Here is a 26228-nt window from a genome sequence, read left to right on the forward strand (position 1 = left end):
ATGCAGTGAAGTCTGGACATTTTGACTTAACATAATGACTTCAACACTAATTAGATTATTGAAGAGAGTTGTTACTCAAATAATCAAGTAAGTGGCAAAGAAACGAAAGAGAAAATGGGGTTTCTTTACTCAGAACAGGAAGATACACACTGTGTGACACTAGGTTGGCCCTAATCATCAACAATGAGTGAATTACTCACATTGATAAATTGCTAAAACCCTTTTCTAATCATGGTCTTTGTTGCTATATACACCATCTCATCTGACCAGTTGAAAGCCCTGTGATTTGTGAAAATCTCTCATCTCTGGCTAGATTTTCTCAATCCGGTCAGTGTGTCAGGAGGCGGGGCGGAATTCTAGTTTCTTCTCAAAGTGGTTGAATTACAATGGCTAGAAAGTTATTTTCAAAATTTATTGACGAATATTGCTAAAAAAAAAAAAACTGGCTACACCTGCAATGAATAAAGGTGATAGGTTTCCTTCTTTGGTTTATTTTATGAACATCATGCTTGAATGTAAGACCTGCTGTGATTTATTAGCAGAAAATCTGGGGGGAAAAAGGAAACTCAGAATATTCAGGAACTGAAGGTAAATAAATGTATCTTTGTCAGAAAATACTGTTTCCGGAATCCAGATTTTTGTATTTTTGTAGGAGTTTGCCTTTAGTATGGGACTGTTGATCTGCAACACCAAACAGGAAGTTGTCGCAACACTGAATTGGAACACAAAAAGAACAACAGTGGATGACTGTGTGAGGATTTTCTATGGCCTGATGTGTCTCCATTTCTGTTCCAAGAGAAGAATGTGTTGAAGCAACACACCTCTGACCTTTAATCATCTGAAACCAGAGGCAGTCTTGTCTATCTACTGACCCACACACACACTGCCCAGGACAGAAGTTAACTAGAAGCAGCAAAATATGGTGTCTGCCACAGTCGCTCTGACAAGCCTGTGGCAGCTTGGTAATATTAGCACTTCCAGCTGATCATTAAGGTTTGGAGAGTGTACTCCTGGAGCACATGTCCTGTCACTGTTGCCAGCAGGAAACAGGAGCCCTTTCCACCTTAAGACTATACATGGAGGTTAAGCAAAGACCACCAGTTATTAGAGATAATTATCCACATCTAAGAGACAGTGAGGCACAGTGGGCGGATATAAGGTTACTGTTCAGGTATAAAGTGGAACCTACGTGCGCAGTCCTCAATAATGGTGTTACTTTGAGATTCTCTGTCAGAAAATCTAAAAACATAGCAGCTCCATGAACCTCATTATTCTTTAAAAGCATCTTTTTTAATGTATTCTCAATTATCTCCTGCTCTGGAACACTGAGACACTCTCTTGTTTAGAAGCTTTAAAATGCATCTCCATGTGGGAGAGTACAAATATATGCTACTACAACTTACCAAAGTTTTTTCAGGCTCCTGCTGGGACTCAGAGGAGGACTCCATGGTCGTGTTAAACCAGAGTCGGGCCCGTCAGCGCTGCTGTGATGACTGCATATCTGTAAAGAAGGAAAGGCTATGCGTTACCAAAGGAGGACATCATTACGACTTACAACATGTAGAATTTCCTTTAGATATTTGTTGTTTTTGGTAAACAATGCATTAAAAAAAAATCAATCCTCTAATCTAAGCAGTCATTTTTTGGCTGAACAAAGACATCTCCTATTTTTGCCACTGCATTGTAAAGCAGCAGAAACCTGCGCACGTTCCTCCACTGCTATTTTCCACCTAAATAAGTGAGAAACAGCTTGAGGCCTTCAGTAAACAGCCTGTTTCTAGTGCAAGCAGGGGAGGATGGAGGATCAGCCTGCCTGTCAGCTACCTTCCCCGGAGAGTCGTGAAAAATTCAGTCTTTCAATCTATCCTTTTCTGCCTGCCCTCGGCTTGTTTTCCCTATAGAAGTGTTGGAGCATGACACTGTTTTTAACCTTTATCTATCTAGGGAAAGTTGGTGCTGCCTGCCACTTAACTGCTCCACTGGACCAGATGGGGAGTCACTCATATACCAGTGGGGCGACCCGCTGTAGGCTCAATCCACAGGAATCTGACCCAACATCTGTCTGTATGTATGGGGTGGGGTGTTAAAAGAAAGGTTCAGGAACATTTCTTTGAACTAACTTTGTCATTAGTTTTAAAATTACATAGTACACAGTAGTTTTTTAAATCACAATATGACACAGTAAGTAACTTAATGGAATAAATTGATTTCATTTTAAAAAGACACTCCATTACATCACAGCTATAAAAAACAAAACCCAAATACACCCTGTGCATGATAGCATGTGCTAGTTCCGGTTGAAAAACTCCGGGTGCTACAGTTACTTCCGGTCCCGCTTACAGTGCTGTCAAAATGGAAGAAGCCAGCAGTACACTTTACTTTTCCAGATGCCTAAGCAACTTGCCTAAAATTTCTGTTGACGATGTTTATCGTCTCGTTGATGATTTTTCGTCAGCTCCTCAAAGCAAACGGGAAAAGGGATTCAAATTTTATATATCCCAGTAACTTTGAAGGTAAGCGGCATCACATCCTACATAACTAGCGCTAGCTTAACTGTAGGGCTTGCTAAACATGTACCTTATTTTATTTTCTAGTATTTATACATTACTATTTTTTGCTTAGTTAGCTACTAGAAGCCACTTTACACTTTAGTCTTTGGTACTTAGTCGAGTTCAGCAAGACATTTTATATTTGTAGTTTTGTTTGAACAAAATGACAAATAAATGCTTGGATTTCCTCTATATTTGATTAGGTGTCAAAACGGATTAACAAATGATTGAAGAGTGCACGGATTGTTGTTACAGTTTATCAGATATTTGCTGTTTGATCAGTGACTATGCACTAATATTCCCGATCCTCAGCTCAGTGTGAAACATTTTTTTCGTCTAATTTTGGCAATCCACTGAGCCCGCAAATGCTGGTCTTTTGGAAAACAGTGAAGGCTTATAGAACCGTTATAAACATCAGAAGCCGAACATAATGGTACACTACAGTACCTCCCATATCGACCTTGAACACGCTAAAATCTGTTTTTTTGTTTTGCCGAGAAAACAGTGTTTTTCTTTTTTGATTCCATGTTATCCATGCTGCGAAATAGCCTCCGGAAGGACCTGTAAGCCCTCCCGGTCAGAACCCGGAAGTTAGCATTTTGACGTGCACAGGGTCTATTAAAAGCTCTTCAAAACTAACCTTTACAGCTAACCCCATTTTGCATATTCTATTCTGCTGAACTCCTGCATCATCAGAGCAGATTTATTGTTTTTGCCTTCTGTAGCATTTACTGTGATGTTAAGTTTTTTTTTCTTTCTCAAAGCTACAAATGTGTCCAAACAGGAGAGGAATGGTGCTTTATTGAATTTAACTACATTTAAGGAGCAATACACCAACACAGAACATTTTTCTCCCGATTCAGATTCTAGTACCTGCATTTAGCAAATCTGCAGAGTAGTACTGTCACACTCGTTCTCCTTTTTTCCAAAAATGGAGTAGACTTCACTGTGAGGACCTTATTGATTTATTGTCCACACCATCAAGTTTTATATCGTTCTTTTGTATACACATGCAATCTATTGCAAAGCCGTCCAACCTAGAAGAAGAAACCTTCCAGTGTTCTTCCTACAAATATGTCAGCAATTTTTTGTCCTGTTCCAAATATCTAAAATTACAATTCAGTCTGAAAATACAGTGTCTTTTGCTGACATATGACGTTGTATGCAGATTGTAGGTCAAATATATGACAAATCTAACAGCTAGTAGGCCATCGTGACTAAATACAAACTGAATTTTACAGCAACACTGACAAAGACACTGAACAATACCCAATCTCCTGAATACAGACACAAAGATAAACTAAAAGCTGTTTTTTTACTGCATTTTTGAGTGATTCAATGATTTAGTGTTCATGGCAAAACAGAAGAACAACCCTAAAACCAAGAATTAAAACCTAAGATTCCATAACAAGACAAGCACTCAAGGCTGCTCAGTCGTATGATCTCCGACGGATGAAATCTTTAAAAAATTCGTGGTTCGCAATCATGTGATCGTCCGCAGGCAGCTGACGTAGTGTTCACTTGTCATAGTTACAGTGATGCCGTGCTGCTATCTTTAGCAAATCCGTGCATCCAGACTATTAGTCGCATCACTGTCAAAATCTAATCACTTGGTCCTTGTGTCATTTCTGACTTTTCCTGAAAATTTCATCCAAATCCACTAGTCCATATTTGAGCAATGCTGCGAATGGACAGACAGATAAACCACTGCTAATCGTCACATACCACCGTGTTCCTTGGTGGAGTGATTAAAAGGGCTGGACCAAATATTCGATTGTTACGGTGGTATCTGAATATTTATTTTGACATCCGAATATTCGGATATTTGTCATTAATCGGGGAAGAATATCCGGAGCCCAGAAACTCCTATTTGGGACAGCCCTAGTAATTACTAGCAAAGTGACAAAGTAAGAAAACCATCAACTGCCCCATCCAGCTGCCCCTCGGCAAATTTCTTTACCGTCCATGCAGTCACTGTATCCATGCAGAATAAAGTTCAGGTCTAACCTTTTCATTTGCAGTTGTAATGTCAGTGCCAGCTAAATCCTGAACATGAGTTCTTGAACAAGTGGGACCATCTGTTAATTACACTATGCTTTCGGGGAGATTATTTTGGGTGGAGCAGCTGTCTGGCATCACGTGGTTTCTCTCCAAACGCTTTCAAGATTATAGCAAGCAGCCACTTACACCGATTTACTGTTTTGTGTCAATATTTTAACTGTATGAACACAGTGGCCCTGCCTGAGATTACAGTTTATCAGATTAAGGCTGTTGTAACGTGGCAGTAAATGCTTCACTTGCATTGAAGCAGCTTGAGGCTGAGTCCGAGTCCAAAGTGATAGTGCTTTAACTGCAATCGCAATGCCACTGACAGCTGTAAGACGCTTATTCTTAAAAATCTCTGGCTCTTACTCACTCCCATTCAAAGAATTAACCTGCGTCTACAAATTCGAAGTCAAACTTTTTAACTAGTAAGGAAAGTCTCAACTGAAAAACTGATGTCCTCTAATAAGAGCACTGGTGGTCAGGTTGGAAATGAGGTCTTCACTGATAAGGTCTGAAGTCTTATAGAGGGCTTTGACGTCTGCTGAGTGGGTGTTGATTGACAGCTGTGACTCAAAGTTCACTCGTCTACTGGTCTCCCACCACCTGAGTTTACAATACTAGCTCAATGTTAAAATTTGATTATGATTTCTGGCCCTGATAGCACATTTTTACATTCCGATGCCTACATGGGTCCACCAAGGAGTACAAGATATAGATTTTAACGTCTAGTCTAGTCCACGAGGGTCTACAAGGGTTTGCATGTCCCTTTTCATCGGTGGTCCCCGAACACACGTCTTTCCACTGTGTTTGGTACAGCATAGATATTATCATGCTGACATGGTGCTGCAGCAGCTGTACAGTGGCTTGGTGTTTAGCACTTTCGCCTTGCAGCTAGAAGATCCGTGGTTTGCATCCTCGCCTTCCAGATCTTTCTGCATGAGGTTTGCATGTTCTCCCCGTGCATGCATGGGTTTTCTCCTGGTACTCTGGGTTCCTCCCACAGTCCAAAAACATGCTGAGGTTAAATGGTAAAATCGAAATTGTCTGTATGTGTAGTCCTGTGATAGAATGGTGACTTGTCCAGGGTGTTCCCTGTCTTCGCCCTAAGTCAGCTTGGATTGACTCCAGCCCCCGGTAACCCTAATGAGGATAAAGCGCTGTATAGATGATGGATTGATTGAGCTGCGCTCCAATCTGTAACAAGCTGCTCTATCCTCTAAAAAGTGTAAAGTCACAGGCAGCCTTTCATAAGCATCCATAGGAACCCCAAGTGTTTTCCTGTGTTTGCTATATGTGGCAATGCGACTGACCTACTGTAGTATGAAAAGAAACAAAGTTCCCATCTGCGTTTTCTGTTTTAAGTTTCCTTCTGTCTATGTTGTGTCTCCAGAATGTGAAAAACAACATCCCACACTCTTGTTTTTGAAGGCCTTCGCTCTAAGAGAACAAGATTGTGCCACTGTAAGTTGAATGACAACAAACTACTGGCATATACAGTCTTTAACAGCACTGAGGAGCCTCAAGCAGATGACTTTGAAATTTGGAAGGTCATTTGTAAAGCAAAGATGTGGTAGTAAAAAAGATCATTTTATTCATGTTTTGACCTTTATGTGGATTAAAAAAAGGTTAAAAATAGATAATTTGGTTTGCCCTGCTTCCCGTTAACCCTGCTGAGATGGTGCTGAGATCAATAATTTCATCATGAGAAAGGGTAATCTCATCGAGTCCAATCAGAGCACTGAAATTGTGCAATAAAGGCCCGAGAAGGACATAAAAAAGGCTGTTACAAGCCACAATCATTAAAGCCAGAGACTATTGACAAACCCGATCCTGTGTTTTCAGCAGGTGGTATTCCATTTGGCTGAGGCGAAAATCATTGCAGTTTTTCAACGAAATTGTATTGGATCTCTTCAGCCCAACACATAGGCCATTTCTTGTGGAAATTATCACACACATACACATTTGTAAAGTTTTATTTCGAGCATCCTTTGGGGAACAGGTAGGAAGCTGCTGCCAACATTAGCCCATAAGCTTCCTCATGAAGGTGCCAAGAAAAGAGAAGCATGAAGGTAGCAGGAAGGAAGCAGTTTAAGAGACTATTCAGAGACAAAGAGTGCCTAATATTTGACAGAGGACACAAGGACATCCTGACAAAGAGACGGTCACTAAATCCCTCCACCAGTCATTCTACTAATGTAACGCTCCAGTGCCCCAACAGCCTCTTGGCTCCAGCCAGCACACACACTTCATCTGGCCCCAATTCTCAAGGACCCATCACACGGAGACAGATGCTTTCCACTCTTTCTCAAAGCCAGCTTTAGCAATCAGCAATCATGACTCAGCCTGGAGCGGCAACCACACAGCTGAGGTGGGAAAGTAACAGGAAAAAAATCAGAGAAGGTTTTGTAGCAGTGCGGGGGAGTTTTTTTTTTTTTTTTAAACATTTATTGCAATTATACAGCGTCTGAAGTTTGTTGGAGGAATGGCAACTGCATTTCCTTCTGAAATGCAGAAGGTGTCATATCTAAGCTCTGGCCCTAGAGTTAACTTGTTGCCGTTGACGTACATTTTCTGTATTTAGCTGACACATTCTCAGAGGAACATATGCCTCGATTCTGCTGCAGCTTATTTTTGGATGACTAAATGGGCATTAACCCTGCAGCTGGCCTATATTTGGTCGCTTTGGGCCACATAATGGATCATACTACTAATCCTAATGTGTCCATCTTTGGTAGTGAGCTGAAATTCCCTGGAGTGAGGAAGCAGTAGTGCTATATGTGTGCAGTTCACTGAGAACCTGTGGCTCAATTCATGTGACTTGGTCAAAGCAGGCAGCAGTGTGAGGGATGGAAACGGTATTTCACTGATCTTTCCACTGAAGTCTAACTTGTTTTCTTCCACTGACGGGAATAATGCCACCCATGTCATTTCAAGGTGACTCAGAGCTGTACCATCTCCTCAAAACTGCCACGGAAGAATCTTCATAAAAACTGATAAGTTGAAAAAGGTGATATGTGGAGCAACGTAGTGCATGGTAAAATGTATTCTGCCATTTTTTCTATGAGTATCAGTCATATATACCATCTAATAAATATCACATATAATTATTGCTTGTATTATTTTTAAAAATTTGCACATTAACTTTAATTATGGGTATTTAAGAGTCATCACGTAATACAACAATGGACAAGTCAGGGACAAACAATTCCCTCTGCTGTGCTTCTATTGTGTTGACTTTCTCCCACACTTTATTGATAGTCTGCTGCTTCACACTAGCTGGCACATCAGAGTCTGTTTCAGCTGTAGCACAGCAGTCTGAGAGCTTAGAGCTATGAATCGTTGCCAAAGTTAGAGGGCAAATGCACAGGGAATCCTAAACTTGTGGCTTGGCAGTGGCCCCAAAAACAAAGCCGGAAACACTAGCGGAGGGGTTTCTCCACAGAGCCAAAACTGATAGCGCTGTATGCTTAGAGAGACAAAGGCTCTGATTGCCATGTGTTGGTTTTTATGAAACAACTACTATGAGCAGTGTACTATTGTTGTTGTGAATGCTGAAACATAATCACTGGCATTAAATACCACTGATGGTTAAAAGCCTCATTACTTTGCATTTTTTTTATATTTTGTTGCTCTTTGTTTTGAATACCTTTAAAGACTGCAGATATAAAGTCTTGAATTTTTCATCTCAGCTTTTCTGAATAGAAGTTGATAGCTTTGCAGAGCAATTATAGCCTAATTACTGTTCTAAATGTGGTCTAATTATGGCCACAACTTCCATTTAATCAGGGCTGCACAACACTAACCACGCTCCGTCAAAAAATAAAATCATTACATTGCTTACATGCAAACAGAATAAGTTTGTTTTAAAAGCAGAACGTACGAGAAACAGGCATTACAGAAAATGTTTGGCTTGACAATAAAGAAAGAAGATCTGAAAATTGTGTTTGGGTTGAACATGCAGCAGTGAAACACAATGATTTTGATTATGTTCAGATTAACAGTAGGGACCTGCTCAAGGGCAGGCAAGGACAGCAATCATTTCAGGATCCTAAGCTGATTGTAGTGATGATGCTGTCCACTCTCAGAAGAGAAGGTAGCTCTGTGACGGCCAAAGAGGCACATTCAGAGGTTCATCCCGTCACTGCTGAATGTCTTAGAAATGATAAGCGTTTGTTTAGTTGCAGATACACTGCTATCACACTAAATGAGTAAACACAGCATGAGAATGTTGCATGTCTGACAATTAAAACACAGCACCTCAGCACAAACAAACAGCATATCTATGTTGCTGACAGAGGATTCTGTTTGTCCTTCATTACTTCTCCTTGAGGTGACAGCCAGCCTCAGATTTGTCAGAACAAGGTTACTTTTGTCTCCATTCCTGCTCAGTAATGATGACGCTTTTAGGATAATCTCAACCAATGGTTTCTAAAAGCTAGATTCTGAAAAGGTAAATGGATGCTGCACAGTTGATGCTACAGGCAAAGCATTTCCACTTCCCACCAAAGTACAGTTAAAGATAACATAAAACACATCACATTATTATGTTTGTAATCTTGTGTCTATGCTGAAATAATGTATCTGTCTCAATAAATAAACGGCGAGCTGTGTGGTTGTGCTGGCTCCACCGGATACTTCAGCTTTGGGTACAGTACTAAAGCTGCTGCAACTAGTCCCCATAATCAGTGATTTTAACACTGACTGTGCATCAACACTGATATTTTTAACTGCCACATATTTATTTTATTTTAGGAATTCATTTATTTAATTGTAAAATATGTTTTTCTGTCATATCACAACAAAATGCTGCGTCATGAGGTCAATGCTTTGCTTTCAGTCATTGGTCCGGTGCACTCGGCACTACAGTCACTGCAGCAGCAACACAATTCCACAGTTCCTCCAAAGACCAAGTGAGAGGTACTACAATAGAGTGGTTTGTACCCTGTGTAGAGTTTAGATGGCACACCACTGCAGCACAGCAGAAGCCTCAAACACCTGAAGAGAAAAAAAATACACGGGCGCTTTTTGGTGCAGAGACACTTTACATCTGCTTGCTTCTCTCCTCCTCTACTGTAACACAGCTGAATTCCAAATAAAGCTGTTCACATTTAGATATTTTTGATCTTTCTGCTTCTGCTCTGCACCACTAAAATTTTGATTTTATCACCATAATGTCTTCCGACAGGCCATGCACATGAATTAAAGGCAACAGCTGTGCTGCGATATTTGGCTACGTTTTCCTTGACTTCAAAGCTACAAATGAAGTCAGAGAACGATTATAATAGAATTAGAAAAGGAGTTTGTTCACCTGCTTCGTGCATGTAAAATATGCACTCAGAGGCTGTACTCACAGAAAACTGAGCTGCGCTTTGAGCTAAATGCTAACATCAGGATGCTAACAGTGAAATTAGCAGTCTGATATTTGCCATGTTAGCATGGTAACGTCACTGTTTTTAATACTATTGTACTACTATCTACCTCACGACTGTCAAACTGAAAGATAAAATGACCTTCATTGTCACAACTATGAGCAGCAAAATGCAGTCTCAGAATATTGCAAACATTTGCAGAGCGTTTTGGTGTAAGGTAAGTCTTTACATTCATGATCTGTTGCTCAGAGTGGACCTCCTGGATCCAATTTCATCTCCTCACTGGTACCTCACTGGTGACATGCCCTGCCAACACATTCGTATTACTATAACGGAGGGCTGCTTTCAGTCTGAATGCCCGACTTTGAAAAGGTGAGTAGAAGGACAACACAAATCCATAATGATGTACACTAACTGCTGCTTCACTCTAATACACTAAAATAATATTAAGCAAATGATTAAAATGCAAACCAGTAGACAGACATACCATCTGGAGCTTTCTATCCCCTGCAGTGCAATAGTTATAGTGCCATTATCACTATAACTGAGAGCTCATTCATACACATCAAGGCATGTAGTACTGGGAAACCTATAAAGCCTCAGTTCTTGACAGATAAAACCAGCCAAAGCAGATGAGAGGATCAAACATGCTGCTACACTAGAAATGTCAGTTTGCCCGGAATGAGGAACGGATGGTCAAACAATGTTTTCCAGAAATTCTCTCTATAAGGAAAAGCACAAGACATCGAAAGCAGGGGAAAGGGGAATTTAAAGTCACTCGGTCCAATGTAATCTTCTGCCTGTCCCAGTTTGGTGCTGTGCTTAGGGAGAGACTTGTTTAAAGAGAATTAAATCATGTAGGTCAGGGAGTGAGGAATATTAATCAACCATGTAGGCAGAGGCAGAGGACTGCCTTGCCAGACCACAGAGAATCCAGCACATTCACCAGAATACGAATCATTTGTCATCCTCCCAGAGAGGATAGAAATGTACAAAAATCTGCTACTGTACAAGCAGTACAACAGAAGCTCATATGGAGAGAGTAGGATCACGTTTAATGTAAGCTTGGCTTGTAAAAACAACAGAGATGTGCAGATCTCACAGCTCTGCGCAATTAAATATGTGGTGGCCATTCCTGCAGATGAAACCTCATCCATGAACAGGTCAAGTTCAACAAATGCAAGATGCTTTGACCCCTCTATATAAAGTTGAGGGCATCCTGAAGGTTTGGCTAGAAAAGGTGCATGTGGCCTTCTAATGAACAGGAAACTCTATTTTAAATAAAAAACAGCATTTATGAAGCAGGTTGACTCATTTGGAAGCATTGCCTTGGCTTGAGGCATGTCAAATGTCAGTGACCAGAAATAACCTGATGCTCTGCTGAAAACAACTATTGCCCTCGCACCCTCCCCTCCGACAAACAATGTCCAAAACCTGACGGGCAGATTTAAAAGTACAGTTTGTACAGCATGCCAGAGACTGATAATCATGTTATGTGGCTTCAACTCATACTTGATCCAAGAGTTTAATGCCAGTGCTGCTGGATACTTCCAATGCAGATTTGGCTTTACATGCAGTTTATCCATTTATAGCGGCATCAGAACAGTGACCTACAGATATACAAATGGAATCACATTCAGCTGACATCGTGCATTGTCCATGCATTTACTGACAACTCCAACAAGGTTTCTGCTAGAAACTCACAACACGCTGATGGCTGCATGACGGTACAGTCTAATTTCTGTAATAATTCACCAAGAACGAGGTGCTCACAAGCTGTTCTTTGTTGAATCTAGACACACCTAATGGTTTAGCTTATTAACAAAATGTTCAGTTCCTTTGCTGGTTATTCAGACACATTTAGAATCTTCAGCGTACTAAAGTTGCCCGTGTTGCTGCATCTTGTCTCATGCTAAAGTCGCAATATTTGTATTTATTCGCGATGTAGCACAATGTTAATGTTAATTCCCTAACCATTTTCTGATGCCACCAAAAATATATATTGTTAAATAATTAAAATAATACTACTAACATATGATGATGTGTCAACTAAGGCAGTGGTCCCCAACCACCAGGTGGCAGATCAGTACTGGGCCACACAGAGAGAAAAAAAATGTTTTGTTTTATATTGTATTTCTGGTGGAGTCTGGAGGGTGTTTTATTTTGAAAAATGACTAAATCGTCTTCCTATCTGTGCTCCTTTCCTGTACGTGATGTTAAACGAAGCCGTCAATCTGCTAAAATTAATTTTTTTTAAAACGTTTCTGGAGAGCTTCTTTTAAAAGAGGGAGAGACTTGATGCTGAGACAGAAGAAAAAGTAAGCAAATATTTAGCAATAACAGCATTTTTTTTTTTGCAATCATAATTACTCCGCCAAGAAAAGCAGTGGAGTTATGTGACAATCGGCATACGTTTGTCTAAGAGCAGCATTACTCAAAAATAGACTAATGGATTTGGATGAAATTATCAGGGAAGGTCAGAAATGACAAGGTTTGGTTTGATTAGATTTTGGCAGTGATGTGGTTTTTAGTCTGGATCCACGGATTTATTCAAGATTTCTGTGTCATTGCCAGATACCAGCATGCCGTCACTGTAACTATGACAACAAGTGAACACTACATCAACTGCCTGCTGTTGATCACATGATTGTGATCCTACTACAAATCAATCACTGCGGACTTATCAGGACTTATCTGTTGGAAATGATGCAAAGAACAATTGATTAAATTCTGGGTATGTTTGAGTCCCATCAATTCCCACCGCCAGCTACATATTTAGGTTACGTGATTCGATATCACATAACGTACATATGCATAACACACACGTGTTCCACGCAAGGTAATTTTTTTATTAAAGATTTCATCTGTCGGAAATGATACAGTACCTGTCAAAAGTTTGGAAACACCTAGTTTTTTATGATTTTTGAAAGACATATGCATGATTCTATTGTTTATCTGCAACAAACTAAGTTATTTAACAGTATTAAGATTTATTTTGATCAAATAAATATATAAATGTACAGATATTGGTACAAAAAGGTCAATTTTCATCAAACTGTCACCTCAGTCATTAACAGTAGGTTTTGGATGAAATACATGCAGTTGTATTTTGATCCACTTCATATGTTTCTGTGTACAACAGGTTTTGAGCACATACTAACTCATTATATGCATGTAAGTTAAATGCCTTATCGACCATTATTTAGTGCATTGATGCATGGAAAACTGTTTGGTCTTTGAGCATTGAAACAGGGTAGTATAAAAGGCAGTGACACATCTTGTTTAGTGTTAGTAGTTTCAAAAATGGCAGGAAAGAAGCAAATCTCTATTGAAAAACGCCAGTCTGTAGTTGTTTTGAGAAATGAAGGCTATTCCTTGCGAGCTATAGCCAAGAAATTGAAGATTTCATTAAAAGGCGTTTACTACTGCCTGCAGAGAAAAAACAGTACTGGGTCCAACAAAGACAGAAAAAGGAGTGGAAGGCCAAAATGTACCACTCCACAAGAGGACAAGTATCTCAGGGTGTCCAGCCTTCGTAACAGACACTTAACTAGTCCTCAGCTTACAGCAGAGCTCAATGATACACGTGATGTACCAGTGTCAACGTCAACTGTTGCGAGGAGGCTCAGAGATGCAGGGCTGATGGGCAGAATTTCCTGCAAGAAACCACTCCTTAAGGCTGCTAATAAAGCAAAGCGACTAAAGTGGGCGAAAGCACACAAGAATTGGACAGTGAATGACTGGAAGAAAGTTCTGTGGACAGACGAGTCCAAATTTGAGATTTTTGGTTCTAAGAGAAGAACGTATGTGAGACGCAGAACAGGAGAGAAAATGTTACCAGACTGCCTCACACCTACAGTCAAACATGGAGGTGGAAACGTAATGGTTTGGGGCTGTTTTGGAGCAGGGATGGTTGGAGACTTATTCCGGGTGAAAGGAATATTGAACCAACATGGCTACCATTCCATACTTCAACGCCATGCAATTCCATCTGGACTGCGGCTAATTGGAACCAACTTCACCATGCAACAAGACAATGACCCCAAGCACACGTCCAAGCTCTGTAGGCGTTATTTAGAGAGCAAACAGTCAGCTGGAGTGTTATATATCATGGAATGGCCTGCCCAGTCACCAGACCTAAATCCGATTGAACTGCTCTGGGACGAACTGGACCGTAAGGTCAGAAAGAAATGTCCAACTTCCCAAGAACACCTTTGGCAGGTTTTACTAAAGGCATGGCAAAGTATTTCAGCTGAATATTTGGAAAAACTAACTGTTCGGATGTCAAGAGTGTGCAAAGCTGTTATAGCTGTTAAGGGAGGATTTTTCAATGAAAATAAAGTTTAACTGTTTCTTAAGATTTTGTACCAATATCTGTAAATTTATATATTTATTTGATCAAAATAAGTCTTAATACTGTTAAATAACCTAGTTTGTTGCAGATAAACAATGGAATCATGCATATGTCTCTCAAAAATCATAAAAAACTAGGTGTTTCCAAACTTTTGACAGGTACTGTACGACTGAGCTGCCTTGGAGTACTGCCATCTCCAAGTACTTTTCTTGTTTGTTATGTGTGTGATGATCAACTACTACACATCAATCATGACAGTGCTACAGGAGCTTTATTCACCCTAAACCATTTAGTAGTGTTTTTGTTTTCATCTGAGTTGTCTTTAGCTTGCTACAACCTATTATCTAAATCATGACAACTAGAATTTGTAAATTTAAATGTGGTTACGCCTCTAGAACTAAAAGAGGTGCAAGCGCATTTCTTATGAACACTCTTCTAGAAGCTGGGAAGACACTGTCTGATTGTCTATTGATCACGCATGATGATTTAACGCACTACACGTTTGAATCAGCCTCCCTGCAGTCAGACCCTACAACATTTCAGCTTACACGGTACGGATCAAACAACCAGACACCACAGGGAGCTCACATTGAACGTAAACATGAAGCCACCTATCGCTTTCGTCCAGTCACACTTAAAAAGCTTCTTTAAACTAAATGCTTCGCACTTAATGTAGACACAAAAAACATACACAAAGGCAGCATTATGCAGCAGTCCCTTTTCAGAGATAAGTTTTTTTTTTTTTTTCAAATGCTGCACTTGTCTTGATAAACATTTTAATCTATTTAGGATTTATTCGTATGTCAAAGCATACAGGCCACAGTCCTATGATGAAGTAATCATGACATTTATGCATTCATATTGACAAAATGCCAACATTAGAATTATGGACAATAAGCCACTATTAAAAAGAAAATCATAACAATGTTACTTTTTGCATAAAAAAATGTGACCTCAAAAACCAAGATTCATAACATACAATGAGACAAATACACTTTATCACAAGAACAAGCCTGATCATGGGTATAATGTTGCCCTACCGGATATTCACCCGTTTCTGGTTCATACTAGAGCAACCAATTTTCAATAAGATGCATTATGACAGCATGTGCTTCCATCAGCTGGTGGAAATTCAATTTCAAATCTCTCCCCTCATGTGTCACATGCACTCCATTAGAAACACTTTCCACTACATCTCAGCACAGCAACACAACACACTAGCATCAAATGAAGAAGAATGATTTAGAATACTATAACAGGAGCGATCACTAATGTGAAAATGTACTAAAACCTATGGGGTCCTTTGATCTGACAAAAAAATTCCCATCTGAACGCAGCCCCTTCTCTCCATTAATTGTGGGGGGAAAGCATGTGGAGATCCAAGTGTGTCACCTTGCAAAATCAAAATGCTTTAGGATGCAACAAGGTGACTCAGCACTCACTAACACCCTTTTATCTGATCTATCAGAGCGACGTGTGGATGGGAATGCTGACGGGCAGGAGGAGGAGGAGGAGGATGAGAAGGTCTCAACTCTTATGGTGTCAAGGAGACTGTGGTGACCTCCGAGTGTTCTGACCAGTTACAGGAGAAACACTGCGGCTGCCCGGGTTTTTAATGGACTGTTGGCTCGGACAGAACAAACCAACCCTGCCACAGAGACAGAAAGGAAGAAGAAGAAATAAAAAAAAAATAAATCACAGAGACAGCCGAGCTCCACTAGAGAGCCGCAAAATGAAAATGTGTATGACGCATGCAGCTTCAGCTGAATAATGTGTGTCTGTGTGTGATACCCCTTACATAACAGAAAAGGGAGACAAGATGTGAGGCAGACATGCTGGCACATCCGTCCTAAAGATGCAATCATTTCAATTGGACATTCTGAAGGATTTGTGGATGTCCTGGGGAAGCAACGAGTGCAAAGGTCAGACTGGCGAGCGACATTCCTGTGACCCGAAAATGACCTTTGATAAAGACGGCAAGAAAAAAAGCAATGCCTGAAGATGGGATCGGTGCTGCCAGCAGCTGAACAGATATCATGATTTACACTTGCATATATGCTTCACTTCTTCATCTTTACTTGGGATTTCAACAGCTACTACCTGCAGTCTAACAGCAGACATTCTGACAACCAGCGAGCCTGGTATCAGGAGACATCATCAGGCTGGAGTGCGATCTGACCTCATTGTATTACAAGTTGTTTTTTTGACAGTACATACAAACACAGCATGCACAGCAACAACAAAAAAAAAGCAACAAGAGTGAGATTATCACGAGCAGGATCATAAATAACATTTATCCACATCCAGTGCAGGTAAACCCTAACGCATGAAGACACAAGCGTGGATAAAGTCAGACCGATGTAGCATGCATGTGTGAAAGAGAACGGCCGGGGGATGAATGGAGGACCTACCTCATGCAGCTCGGGCAGCAAAAAGCACCATTACATTTACAGCACAGCCTCCGAGAGAGGAAAAGAGAGAGAGAGAGGCAGGGAGGGAGAGAGACCTCGAGATGACATCACCATATTTTTCTCCCTCCTCCTCTGAAATGTAGGCTAGCGCTGCAGGGCTGCCGGTGTCGGCGGCGGAGCAGCAGCGAGAGCTCCCTCTGTGAGACAGAAGTGGAGTATGCTGTACGTATAAGCCGTCCCCGCTGCTCAGGACTGATGTGGGTTCAATGTATGGAGCCCACACACAGAATAAGCAATAAAAACACCTAAAATACACAAGAGATTTTTAATATTCAGCGGAACAATCTTATCTTTTTACATGAGTATTATGTGCTCCTATTAAAACAAGTGCACATGAATATAAAAGCAAGCATTTCAAGGATATTTGACACAAGCATACATACAAAAACACTTAAATCGATGCGAAAGACTACAAGAAAGCTCTAATAGGTGAAGATGCATTATCATCAGGTGGCTGTTGTCCAAATAGAATAGTTTCCCAATGGGAATGTTGCATTAAACTGGTAGTGATAACAGATTTTTGAAGCTTGACATATTGATAGAACTGTAATATTGCACATATGCTAATATTGTAAATATACAAGCATGTGGGACTATCTTGTTGACGCACTGATGTAAAGTACGGTTATGGCTATAGGCTTTCTATGCTTGTATTCTGAGCGTGATTGAGTAGCCAAAGAAGAGACAAAACATCCAACAAACAAAGCGAAAATAATCCATTGGTGAAATCTGACACTAGGTATCCTCATTTCTCATAATTCGATATGAAACTGAAACTTTTGCATTATATCGCTCTGTCATAATTTACCCAATTAGAGCCATCTTCAGTATCTCCATAGTATAAGAAATGTTGCACTGCCTTCCACATGTGCAGCAGTATAAAAATATATGCAAGTGGCATGACAGGTGACCATGCCTATTGCAGAAAGTAAAGCTACCTATCCAAGCAGGCAACACAATGCAACGAGCATTAGCCTTAGAAGATAATTCTACTACCAACTGAATTTCTCACAGTCACTGAAACCATATGCAGCTTTACTGAAGAACCAGAAATAATGTTAGTGAAAATACTAAATTCACAGTGAAGGCAATGAGTCAGGAGCTGAGGTAAACAGCAAGTCAGGCACTGACCAAAATGTTAATGTATCGCTGCCTGTGTATCACAGAAGACATCATTTGCTATGGCTGTTCTGATACAGTGTTTGAAATAAAGAGAAAATGAGCAATTAAGATTTCCTAGCACACCAGCCAATCGATTTCACGGTGAAAACTATGATGGGAAACCTGATTACAGAGCCCACCTTCTCCTTTAGGAGGAGATAAGCCTGTGACCTTTCTGACAGCTACATAACAAGGAGGCAAAACCATGAGCTTTGGTAGAGAGCACTGCATCATAATGGGCAGAAATGTGCTGCAAGTGCAAGGCTTTGGCTTTCAACATCACCTTTTAAACTGCTTCTTCGAGGACACTCTTCTTCGTGTAAGGTTATCTTTGATGCTACTAGTATTGTGTAAGGTTTTACTATCGCTGCATTTTATTCTCCTTTGTGTTAAATCTGCAGTGCATTATTGATATGTTTTACACGTAAAAGTAATCTATATGCTTCTGGTGTCCTGTTAAAGACAATTCAGTTCGCATAACCAGGCTTTTATGGGGCAAGTATAAGTGTTTTTTATGTAGATACAGCCATTGGGGGGCATAACAGCTCATTTTTCAAACTGTAAAGAAATCTGCGTCTTGGAAATCAAGTTTATTTTCATCTGAAGATGGATCAGGGCTTGTTAAAGTCTCTTTACTTTGTCCTGACTTTGTTTGGAGGTGGCAGAGACAGAAAGGAGTGGTGGAAGGTAGTTAACAATTACTTAGCTTTTCTTTTTTTACAAATCACCTGAGCCCACTATCATGTTTTCCAATTTCCTGACTCAGTTTTTACAATGTAATTCAATTGTGTATGTAATGAAATCAAACAGAATCTTCTCTATTTTCCCCTTTATGTCCTATTTCTACACCAGCTTTCTATATTATTCTGATGCATCACCGTGCCCACAGGAGTGTAATGTGTTTGTTTCTTATCCCAGGAGCCAGTTTTGGAAGAATTCTATGGGAATCTGGCGAACACAAAGAAACCTAACACGGCATTTGTTTTTGTATTTTAAGATCGGGAACGTGTTTTCCTTAAGCAGCTGTTCACTTGTCTGACAGGCAGGATGTATGCGTTTCTGTATTATGTGTGTGCATGTACCGGTCCAGCTGCAGTGGAAACACGCTGTTGACAAAAGCACCCAGCTGTGTGTGTGTGTTCCTGAGGGAGGAACAGGCAGGTCAGAGTTGGGGTTGACGTGTCAGAAACACTGCCAGGGCTCTACATACACACTTAAACGAGAGCACACCATATCATAGCATTTCATAGACAGGTGCACAAATGTAGAGTCTGCAGGTAGCCTCATCAAATGACAGACTACAACAAGAAATTTAGTGATTTTACACAAAGCACCCTGACTGCATCAAGTATTTGTAACAAGCAGTGCCCTTCAGCATTCTTCACCTCTCTTACCTCATGATTTAACACATTGCTTTTCAGAGAATGTCCACAATTAAGTCATAGCACCTCCATGACCCAAAACTGTTCATGTGTTGTTTCCCTGAAGGGGTAAACAGAGGTCTGGCTTCCACAACAGCTATCATTTGGTGTGTCAACTAAATTTTAGTCAAACTAAAATTTTCATTGGTTCCGCCAGCACGCTTCACATTTAGCAGGTCTGTCTGTGTGCATCTCGGTGACCCAAACTAGGCAACAAAGTCACTCAGTTTCCAGCAGGGTAAATGTGATATTAGAACATTTTATTTCACTGCTTTTAAAGTCATTTTGGTCATAAATCTGTCTGAGCTGCTGTATTGAACTAGGGACACTAGGGGCTTTGTTGTGCACAGGTCAAGTACTGTCTACTGATGCATGTTAGGTGTTTATGGAATATCCATAAATTGTAGCATCTACCAATACAGGGGGCTCTCCTACGGATCGATGCAAGTCAATTTTCGCCATAAGTCAGAACTCTGGTGTTATATGGCAAAAATGTAAACAAAACCATTACGTGCATCACGATATTGATCAGTTCTTCAGAAAAAGTCATGAATACCAATGACTTTCATGATTAATTTTACAAGAAGATAACAGAACATGTTGCACTTTTTCCCCCTATCTGAGTGTTTTATTATATCTAATTTCACTTCCACGGTGATAGCTTTCCTTTTCTTTGAAGTGCTGCCATCAGAAGAGACCGATTTATGCTTGGGAGCCATAATGAAGGCAAAAAGTTAGCAAATGTAGCACAATCCAAAATGGTGTACAACCGGTGAATGTAAACCAAGCCGTCTTATAGCGGTGCGTCATGTCGTATTTATCCGCCACACTCGTCAACTAGTTCAACGTAACCAGTTCCGATGAAACGTTGTACATCGTAAACTGAGGACCCGGGCATAACCAGTGCCGACGAAACGCCGTAGGTCGAGGGCGTCGTACACTGAGGATCCCTGTAGTCTGCATGTGAGACACTTAGGAAGCTCTGGTAAATTGTAGCTTCAACAAACAAATGGGGATAAACGCTCTCCTTCCCTCTTAACTGCATGAGTGTTTATGCACACCAGTCACACTTCACCGCCCACCATCACCACTAAATTCCCTGCGATATGTTATAATGGCCCTTAGAACATTATGCATTGCATTTTTGCAAAGACTGCAACCAAACTCATCCAATGCTGTGACAATGTGTGGCAAGCAAAGCAGGCCACTCCCTGTAACAGCAATAAAAATTTAATACTGCTTACAATGTAGTCAAAAACACTAAGTTTTATGAGCTTTAAATCTGAGATTGCCCTAATGAGAAAGAACGGGGTGAATATCCAAAACATTTATCTGCATCATTATTTTTGCTTACAGTCATTTACATAATGTGTTAATAAATATGCATGTGAACTAACAAACAAGGCGACGTTTAAAAATGATCATTTGCAAAGAAAAAAAAGCAGTAATTTTGCAGCACCGTATTTCTGTGCAACATAGCATTTTGTAACGTTAACCAACACATAACACAACTTCGCTGGATAATACATCAAATTCCCTTTTGTAAATGCATTATTAAAACGAAAAAAATATATTTTTTTAAACATTTGTTGGAAAGGAAATCTCATTATATGCTCCTTCACTGCAAAAGCAACATTCTACCGTCATCTCTCCACGGATAGATGCACTTAAACTAAAATTACACAGTTGTATGGAGCTTGAAGCCACTGGTGAAGCATCAGTCTTGACAAGTTGGGGGTGGGTGGGAGAGCAGTAGATAGAAAATAGAGAGAATCTCCAGGGGCTCTTCTGACTACAGAGCACGTGGTCAACTACAGCAAGTCACACATTTGCGATTTGAGTATAGGCGCTACATTTCCAAGCTTTTGCAAACAAATCCTTTGCAAAGATGGACAGTGGACTACTTTCTGATGCGCTAAGCCCTTAACTACAGCATCTGTGCAAATATACCAACACTCATTATAAACAAAAAAGAAAAGGTGAGAGCCTCTTTATAGCTCCAGTCTATAGCATCATAGTATTTCACCTCTTCCGTCTTCATTTCTGTTTCATCTGATTAGACATACCTCTCCACGTAAAAAAGACCTGTCTTGATAGAATTAATTGGAAACCACTCAACTTCCACCTTCATGATCTTCCTCACCACTTCCCCAGATCTTATAAAAACGAACCCTGCAAATAAGCTTTCATATGAGAAGCTAGAGGAGTTTGACCATGGTGAACTGTGCAGAAGTCAAAGCCATATATGAGAGGATTACAAAACTGTAGTAAAAAGCTATTTTAGGAGGATTAATAGGAATGACGACTTTTTTTTAAAGGACAAAAACGTGTGATGTGGAATCTGTTTTGCCCTCAAAGGGACATAATTTCTGCAAGAGACGAGAAGTAATCTAAAGGACGGAGCACTGCCCAAGGCTTAATTCTTCAACAATAGCTCACAGTTAAGGATCTCATTGTTGAACACAGAGATCGGCCCCTTCACAAATAACTGCAATTATCAGGCCAAACCTTTGCACAGTGACTCAGTAAAAACTGCTCAGTCTGAACATGAGGTGGAGAGATGTTCTTACACTGATAAGTTATCAAACAACAAGATAGAAGACTTTTGAGAGAAAGACAGAGAAGTTGAAGGAAAATACACAAAAGTAAAACTCTGAGGCACAAAAAGAAAACTGTGGTTTTAAACAAGACATTATTGACAGGTCTGTATCACATTCTCTTTGTATTTGTTATCCTAGCACTGCAGGGGAATTGGTAATATCATCTTTAACACTGCGTTATAACTGCTTGTAAGACTGGAGACCCAGAGTAGAACTCTTAATAATTTGCTCTGGATACCAGCATCAGCTGGATTGCATTTGGTCATTTAACCTCATCCTTCTTCACTGATCAGTCATCAGTAACCCCAGTCTTCTGTGCTATAGGAGGACCCTGAGGAACAGCTGCAGGTTCAGGGATGTGACACCCTGAGGGGAAATTCTGTGATTAATCCCAGTGACATAATGTAGTTGTGCGTCACAACCACTCTCCTTTCCCCTCGGGCTACAACTAACCCCAAAGGGATTATTACAGCCGGACCCGTGCTGTTTTCTGGAGAATTCTATCGGCAGCATGGAGGAGATGCAGAGCATACCATGGTTGATCTGAATACCTGTCAGGCGCTAAAAGCTAGAACATCGGGTGTCAGCATTCTGGCATGATATGAAATTGTATCCTTGCTCAACACTGTACACTCTGTCTGAACACGAGCTTAGCAAAACAATGTCTCACCATCCCACTGTGTGAAACAGGCCCATCAAAAGCAATACGCATTGTGCATCCCTCAAAGAGCAGCAGCTGTACACAGGACTGAATGAGCAAATTAGGACACTAGAAAGCAAAGCATGTACAACACTTGTAAACTCCTTCAGCTACACATGAAAAAGGCTGATTGGAGCAGAGACAATAACTGTAGCCATCGTGTTTGAGAGTAAATTGAAAAAAATGTTTCCACCTTATTATTGGAAACATCTAGTAATTCAATCATTCTGAGCCTCAATAATCATAAACTCTGCAGAATGCTGAAGTGAACAATTACTTTCTCAACAATATTTGTAAATATTATTTTCAATATGAGGGTGGAAGTAACTGCGGCACTAATTACAATGCGCAACAATAACTTTGTCCTCTTTGACACACCACTCTGCCTCAATAAAAGTGCCCCCCTTTCCTTTCAACATGCTGTAAAAACAAGCGGTGAAAACTGGAATGTAACTCCCCACTGCGAGTACAACTAAAATCTCACAAGCATTGGGAGCAAACAACTTGTACCCATAATAAAAAAGCTGATTTTCTGATTAAACAATCACTGAATTTGCCATGTTTTTGTTCACTGTACATGTATTGTTAATGTCTTTGCAGGAATGTGTTTCCAGTCGGTAAAACAAAGAAAGAAAAAACAAAACCTACTACCAAAGGTGCATATGAGTAATACAGCAAAAGAAAACGCAGACTCCAGTGCCTTTGTTTCCATTCTATTCAAAGAGCTCAGGGACACTGATCCTCTCTAAAAGCTGCACCACTGGATTGTAGTCATCCAACTCAAATGCCTCACATGGATGTTTTTTATACCTCTTGCAGATATTCTGCAGCACACTTGAAATGTTCTCGGTACAATGCTGGGTGTGTTCGTTGGTTACAAACACCTGCAGTTCCACACCCTGTGCTGAGCCGAGCTTTATTTCAGTCTTCATGAGTCAACTCGTGAGTTCAGACACAGCGTTTTTTTGGGATGGACAGGAAGTCTTCTAGAAGCCTGGCAGCTGGTCATGACCGTCATGCGTCAAAGCAAGATTCTGCTGTGTGGGGAAAATCTGGGGCCTGATTCACCACCAAAATCATGTAACCAGTGAAATGAAGAAGTTTCAAGAGAGGCTTTATTCCACTTGTCAAGGTCTTTCACATTTAAAAAGTTAGTCAAAGATGAAGAAATTTTTCTCAACAGTGCATTCATTTAACTTCAAGAGCATGTGGGCCTTCACTGTTTTGGCCTTGGTGTTACAAAGAATGTTCCTGATTAATTCAAATGGCATACAAGAGCAACACTTCTCACAAAGTTGAACATGTGGAAGTTCCAACTGCAATCGTTTTACTGTTGCTGTGCTGGAACAGATGAGAAAATAATTGTGCACATTTTTGAATTGTACAATTACTCTACCCTCTGCTCTTCAGGGTTTACAGCAGCATTTAACAATGGAAGCTGCCTACTGTGCCTAAAGATACAAAGCTCTTCTGCTGATCTGCAAAAATATTCTTGGTAAAATGTCTCAAGTTGGAATTAATCTGCCATTTTCCACAGCAGGACTAAAAGCACCTACTCCAAAAGGTACTTCTGACCAGTCCCGACACATTACTGTGTGGAAAACTCAAATTACACCAATACTAATTGGTTAAACTCACAGAGGACAACAAGAACCCTTTTTCTACCATGTTGATGCCCTCATCATGTAGCAGTTTTCTCCTCTCCAACATCGGCTATCATGACAAACTTTAATTGTTCTTTTTCCTTTGTACTTAAAGCACTGGAGGAATGTCCAGTAACTACTATTTGTGATTGTTTTGAGACACTCAGAGCTGACGAAGCAGTTGAAACTGTTGGATCCTACATTGCAATTGAAACAGAAAGATTAAAAGGGCTGATTATGGGGTTCATCGTGTAACCTTCATACTAGAAAGTGGTCTAATTTAAGAGAAGATGGAAACATGTTAGGAACAAACTCTAATTTAGCTGTTTTCTGGGATGGGTAATTCTGTTCATACTGTGCTTTGTCTTTTACATTGCAGATTTAGCATGAAAGGTGGCTAAGACCATTTTACACAAGTTGCTTAATGTTTTTAATTTTAAAGAGGCATTTACTGCTAATCTGAATATCTAAACACTCTCTATTTAAATCAGAGTCAAATTCATCCTCTACAAAGCTTTTAAACAATGCACACAGGCCCACACACATCACATTTCAACAACAACTGATTTACAATCATAGATGAGCTTTGGAAGAATGGCACAAACAGCTCTACTAAGCAGTAAATGAAAAGTTTTATCTTTGAGTCTCTAGACTCATAAAGACACAGTTGACATAATGTACTTCTTATTTGTCGTCCATTTGAATGGAAAAAGCCTATACAACTGAAGAAATGATACTAGACACTTTAATGTGCAACCCTGAGAGTGATAGAGCTTTCTGTGAAACAGAAGGAAACAGCAGTTCAAGTGGGCAGCAATAAGGTTCCCTTGCCTCCAAAGCTATACTCTTGGAGCCCAACGACAGTGGACAGTGAAGTTAATGGGCCGGGACACCTATAAAGGCCCTGACACGCCCACGCTCCTTTATCAAATAAATCCAGCTCAGCAGTAGACCTGGTGCAAGATGGCCACATGAAGCACATTTGGCGAAGTCCTTTAATCACCAAAGACAGGCGCAAATTAAACAAGTTAAAGCTATGTTTGTTTTGCTTTGTTTGATGTCTGGGAGCCGACGGCACACAGGCATCAATAAAACTGTGGGTACGTACAGTAACTTGGTTTGGTCGGAATGAAAACAGCTGTTTTTCACTGGGAAGTCTCAGCTAACCTTCTCGATGCTTGTTGAACTGCTCACAAGGGAAAAGCAGGGCAAAACGTAACCTCATTTGTGTGCTGCTGCTGGATAAATCCACGCTGATGAGAAGCGAGAGGCAACTATCTCACTTTGAGCACATCTGCTGTTTGTCTGAGCAAATGCATCCAATCAGCCAAACCACAGCCAGTGGCCTGAGCGTCCCAGCTGGGAAGATTACGCCGCACTGTGGCACCGGCCTTGGCATTTCCATAACTTCATCAGCATCACAGCATTAGCTATGGCCACTAATAGCGTTCTAGCGCAGAAAGAGACGAGGCTGTGGCAGAAGAGGTACCTTGCTGACAGGTGAGCATGTGCTCAGAGGGGGCTGATTAAGGATCGTAACTATGAATAAGGACTATAAATTCATACTTTATTTCCCAAGGCTTGTAGCTTATTTTTGTTGCTATCAGCTGAGATAAGCACTAACTGTGTACTGTGTATTTATTTATAACCTCGAATATCAGCAATATTTAGCTTTTTGCTTGTTTTATGAGCATATTCTGATCATTTGTGTATGTATTTATAGGACTGTGTATACATGAAACTGCTGTACTGCAGAATAATTCACCATTAGTAAGCTCCACTCCCACATAAAAATGCAGATTTTCACTCAGCATAAATTAACAGAGAATATTTTCCACTTGCAAAAGCCGCTGAGAAATTTCAGCGTTGCAGTACAAACAGAAATTGCATTTTGCAGCAGAACATATTATATAT

The 26228-nt window shown here is 40.3% G+C and overlaps 1 protein-coding gene across 6 annotated transcripts in view; it reads right to left on the reverse strand.

Moving 5' to 3' along the window:
- osbpl8 (oxysterol binding protein-like 8) overlaps positions 1 to 26228 on the reverse strand; it is a 122501-nt gene that overhangs the window by 88748 nt on the left and 7525 nt on the right. For 4 of the 6 annotated variants that reach the window (XM_051954743.1, XM_051954809.1, XM_051954615.1 and 1 more), the window contains exon 2: positions 1404 to 1501. In XM_051954743.1, the coding sequence (XP_051810703.1) occupies positions 1404 to 1448 (45 nt within the window). In that variant the 5' untranslated portion in view covers positions 1449 to 1501. Of the gene's footprint in view, positions 1 to 1403; positions 1502 to 15850; positions 15948 to 16729; positions 16865 to 26228 lie in introns of those variants that run through there. The other 2 variants (XM_051954636.1, XM_051954671.1) reach the window with 2 other exon arrangements.

Source organism: Acanthochromis polyacanthus, chromosome 1 (genome assembly GCF_021347895.1).
Source record: "Acanthochromis polyacanthus isolate Apoly-LR-REF ecotype Palm Island chromosome 1, KAUST_Apoly_ChrSc, whole genome shotgun sequence".
NCBI lineage: Eukaryota > Metazoa > Chordata > Actinopteri > Pomacentridae > Acanthochromis > Acanthochromis polyacanthus.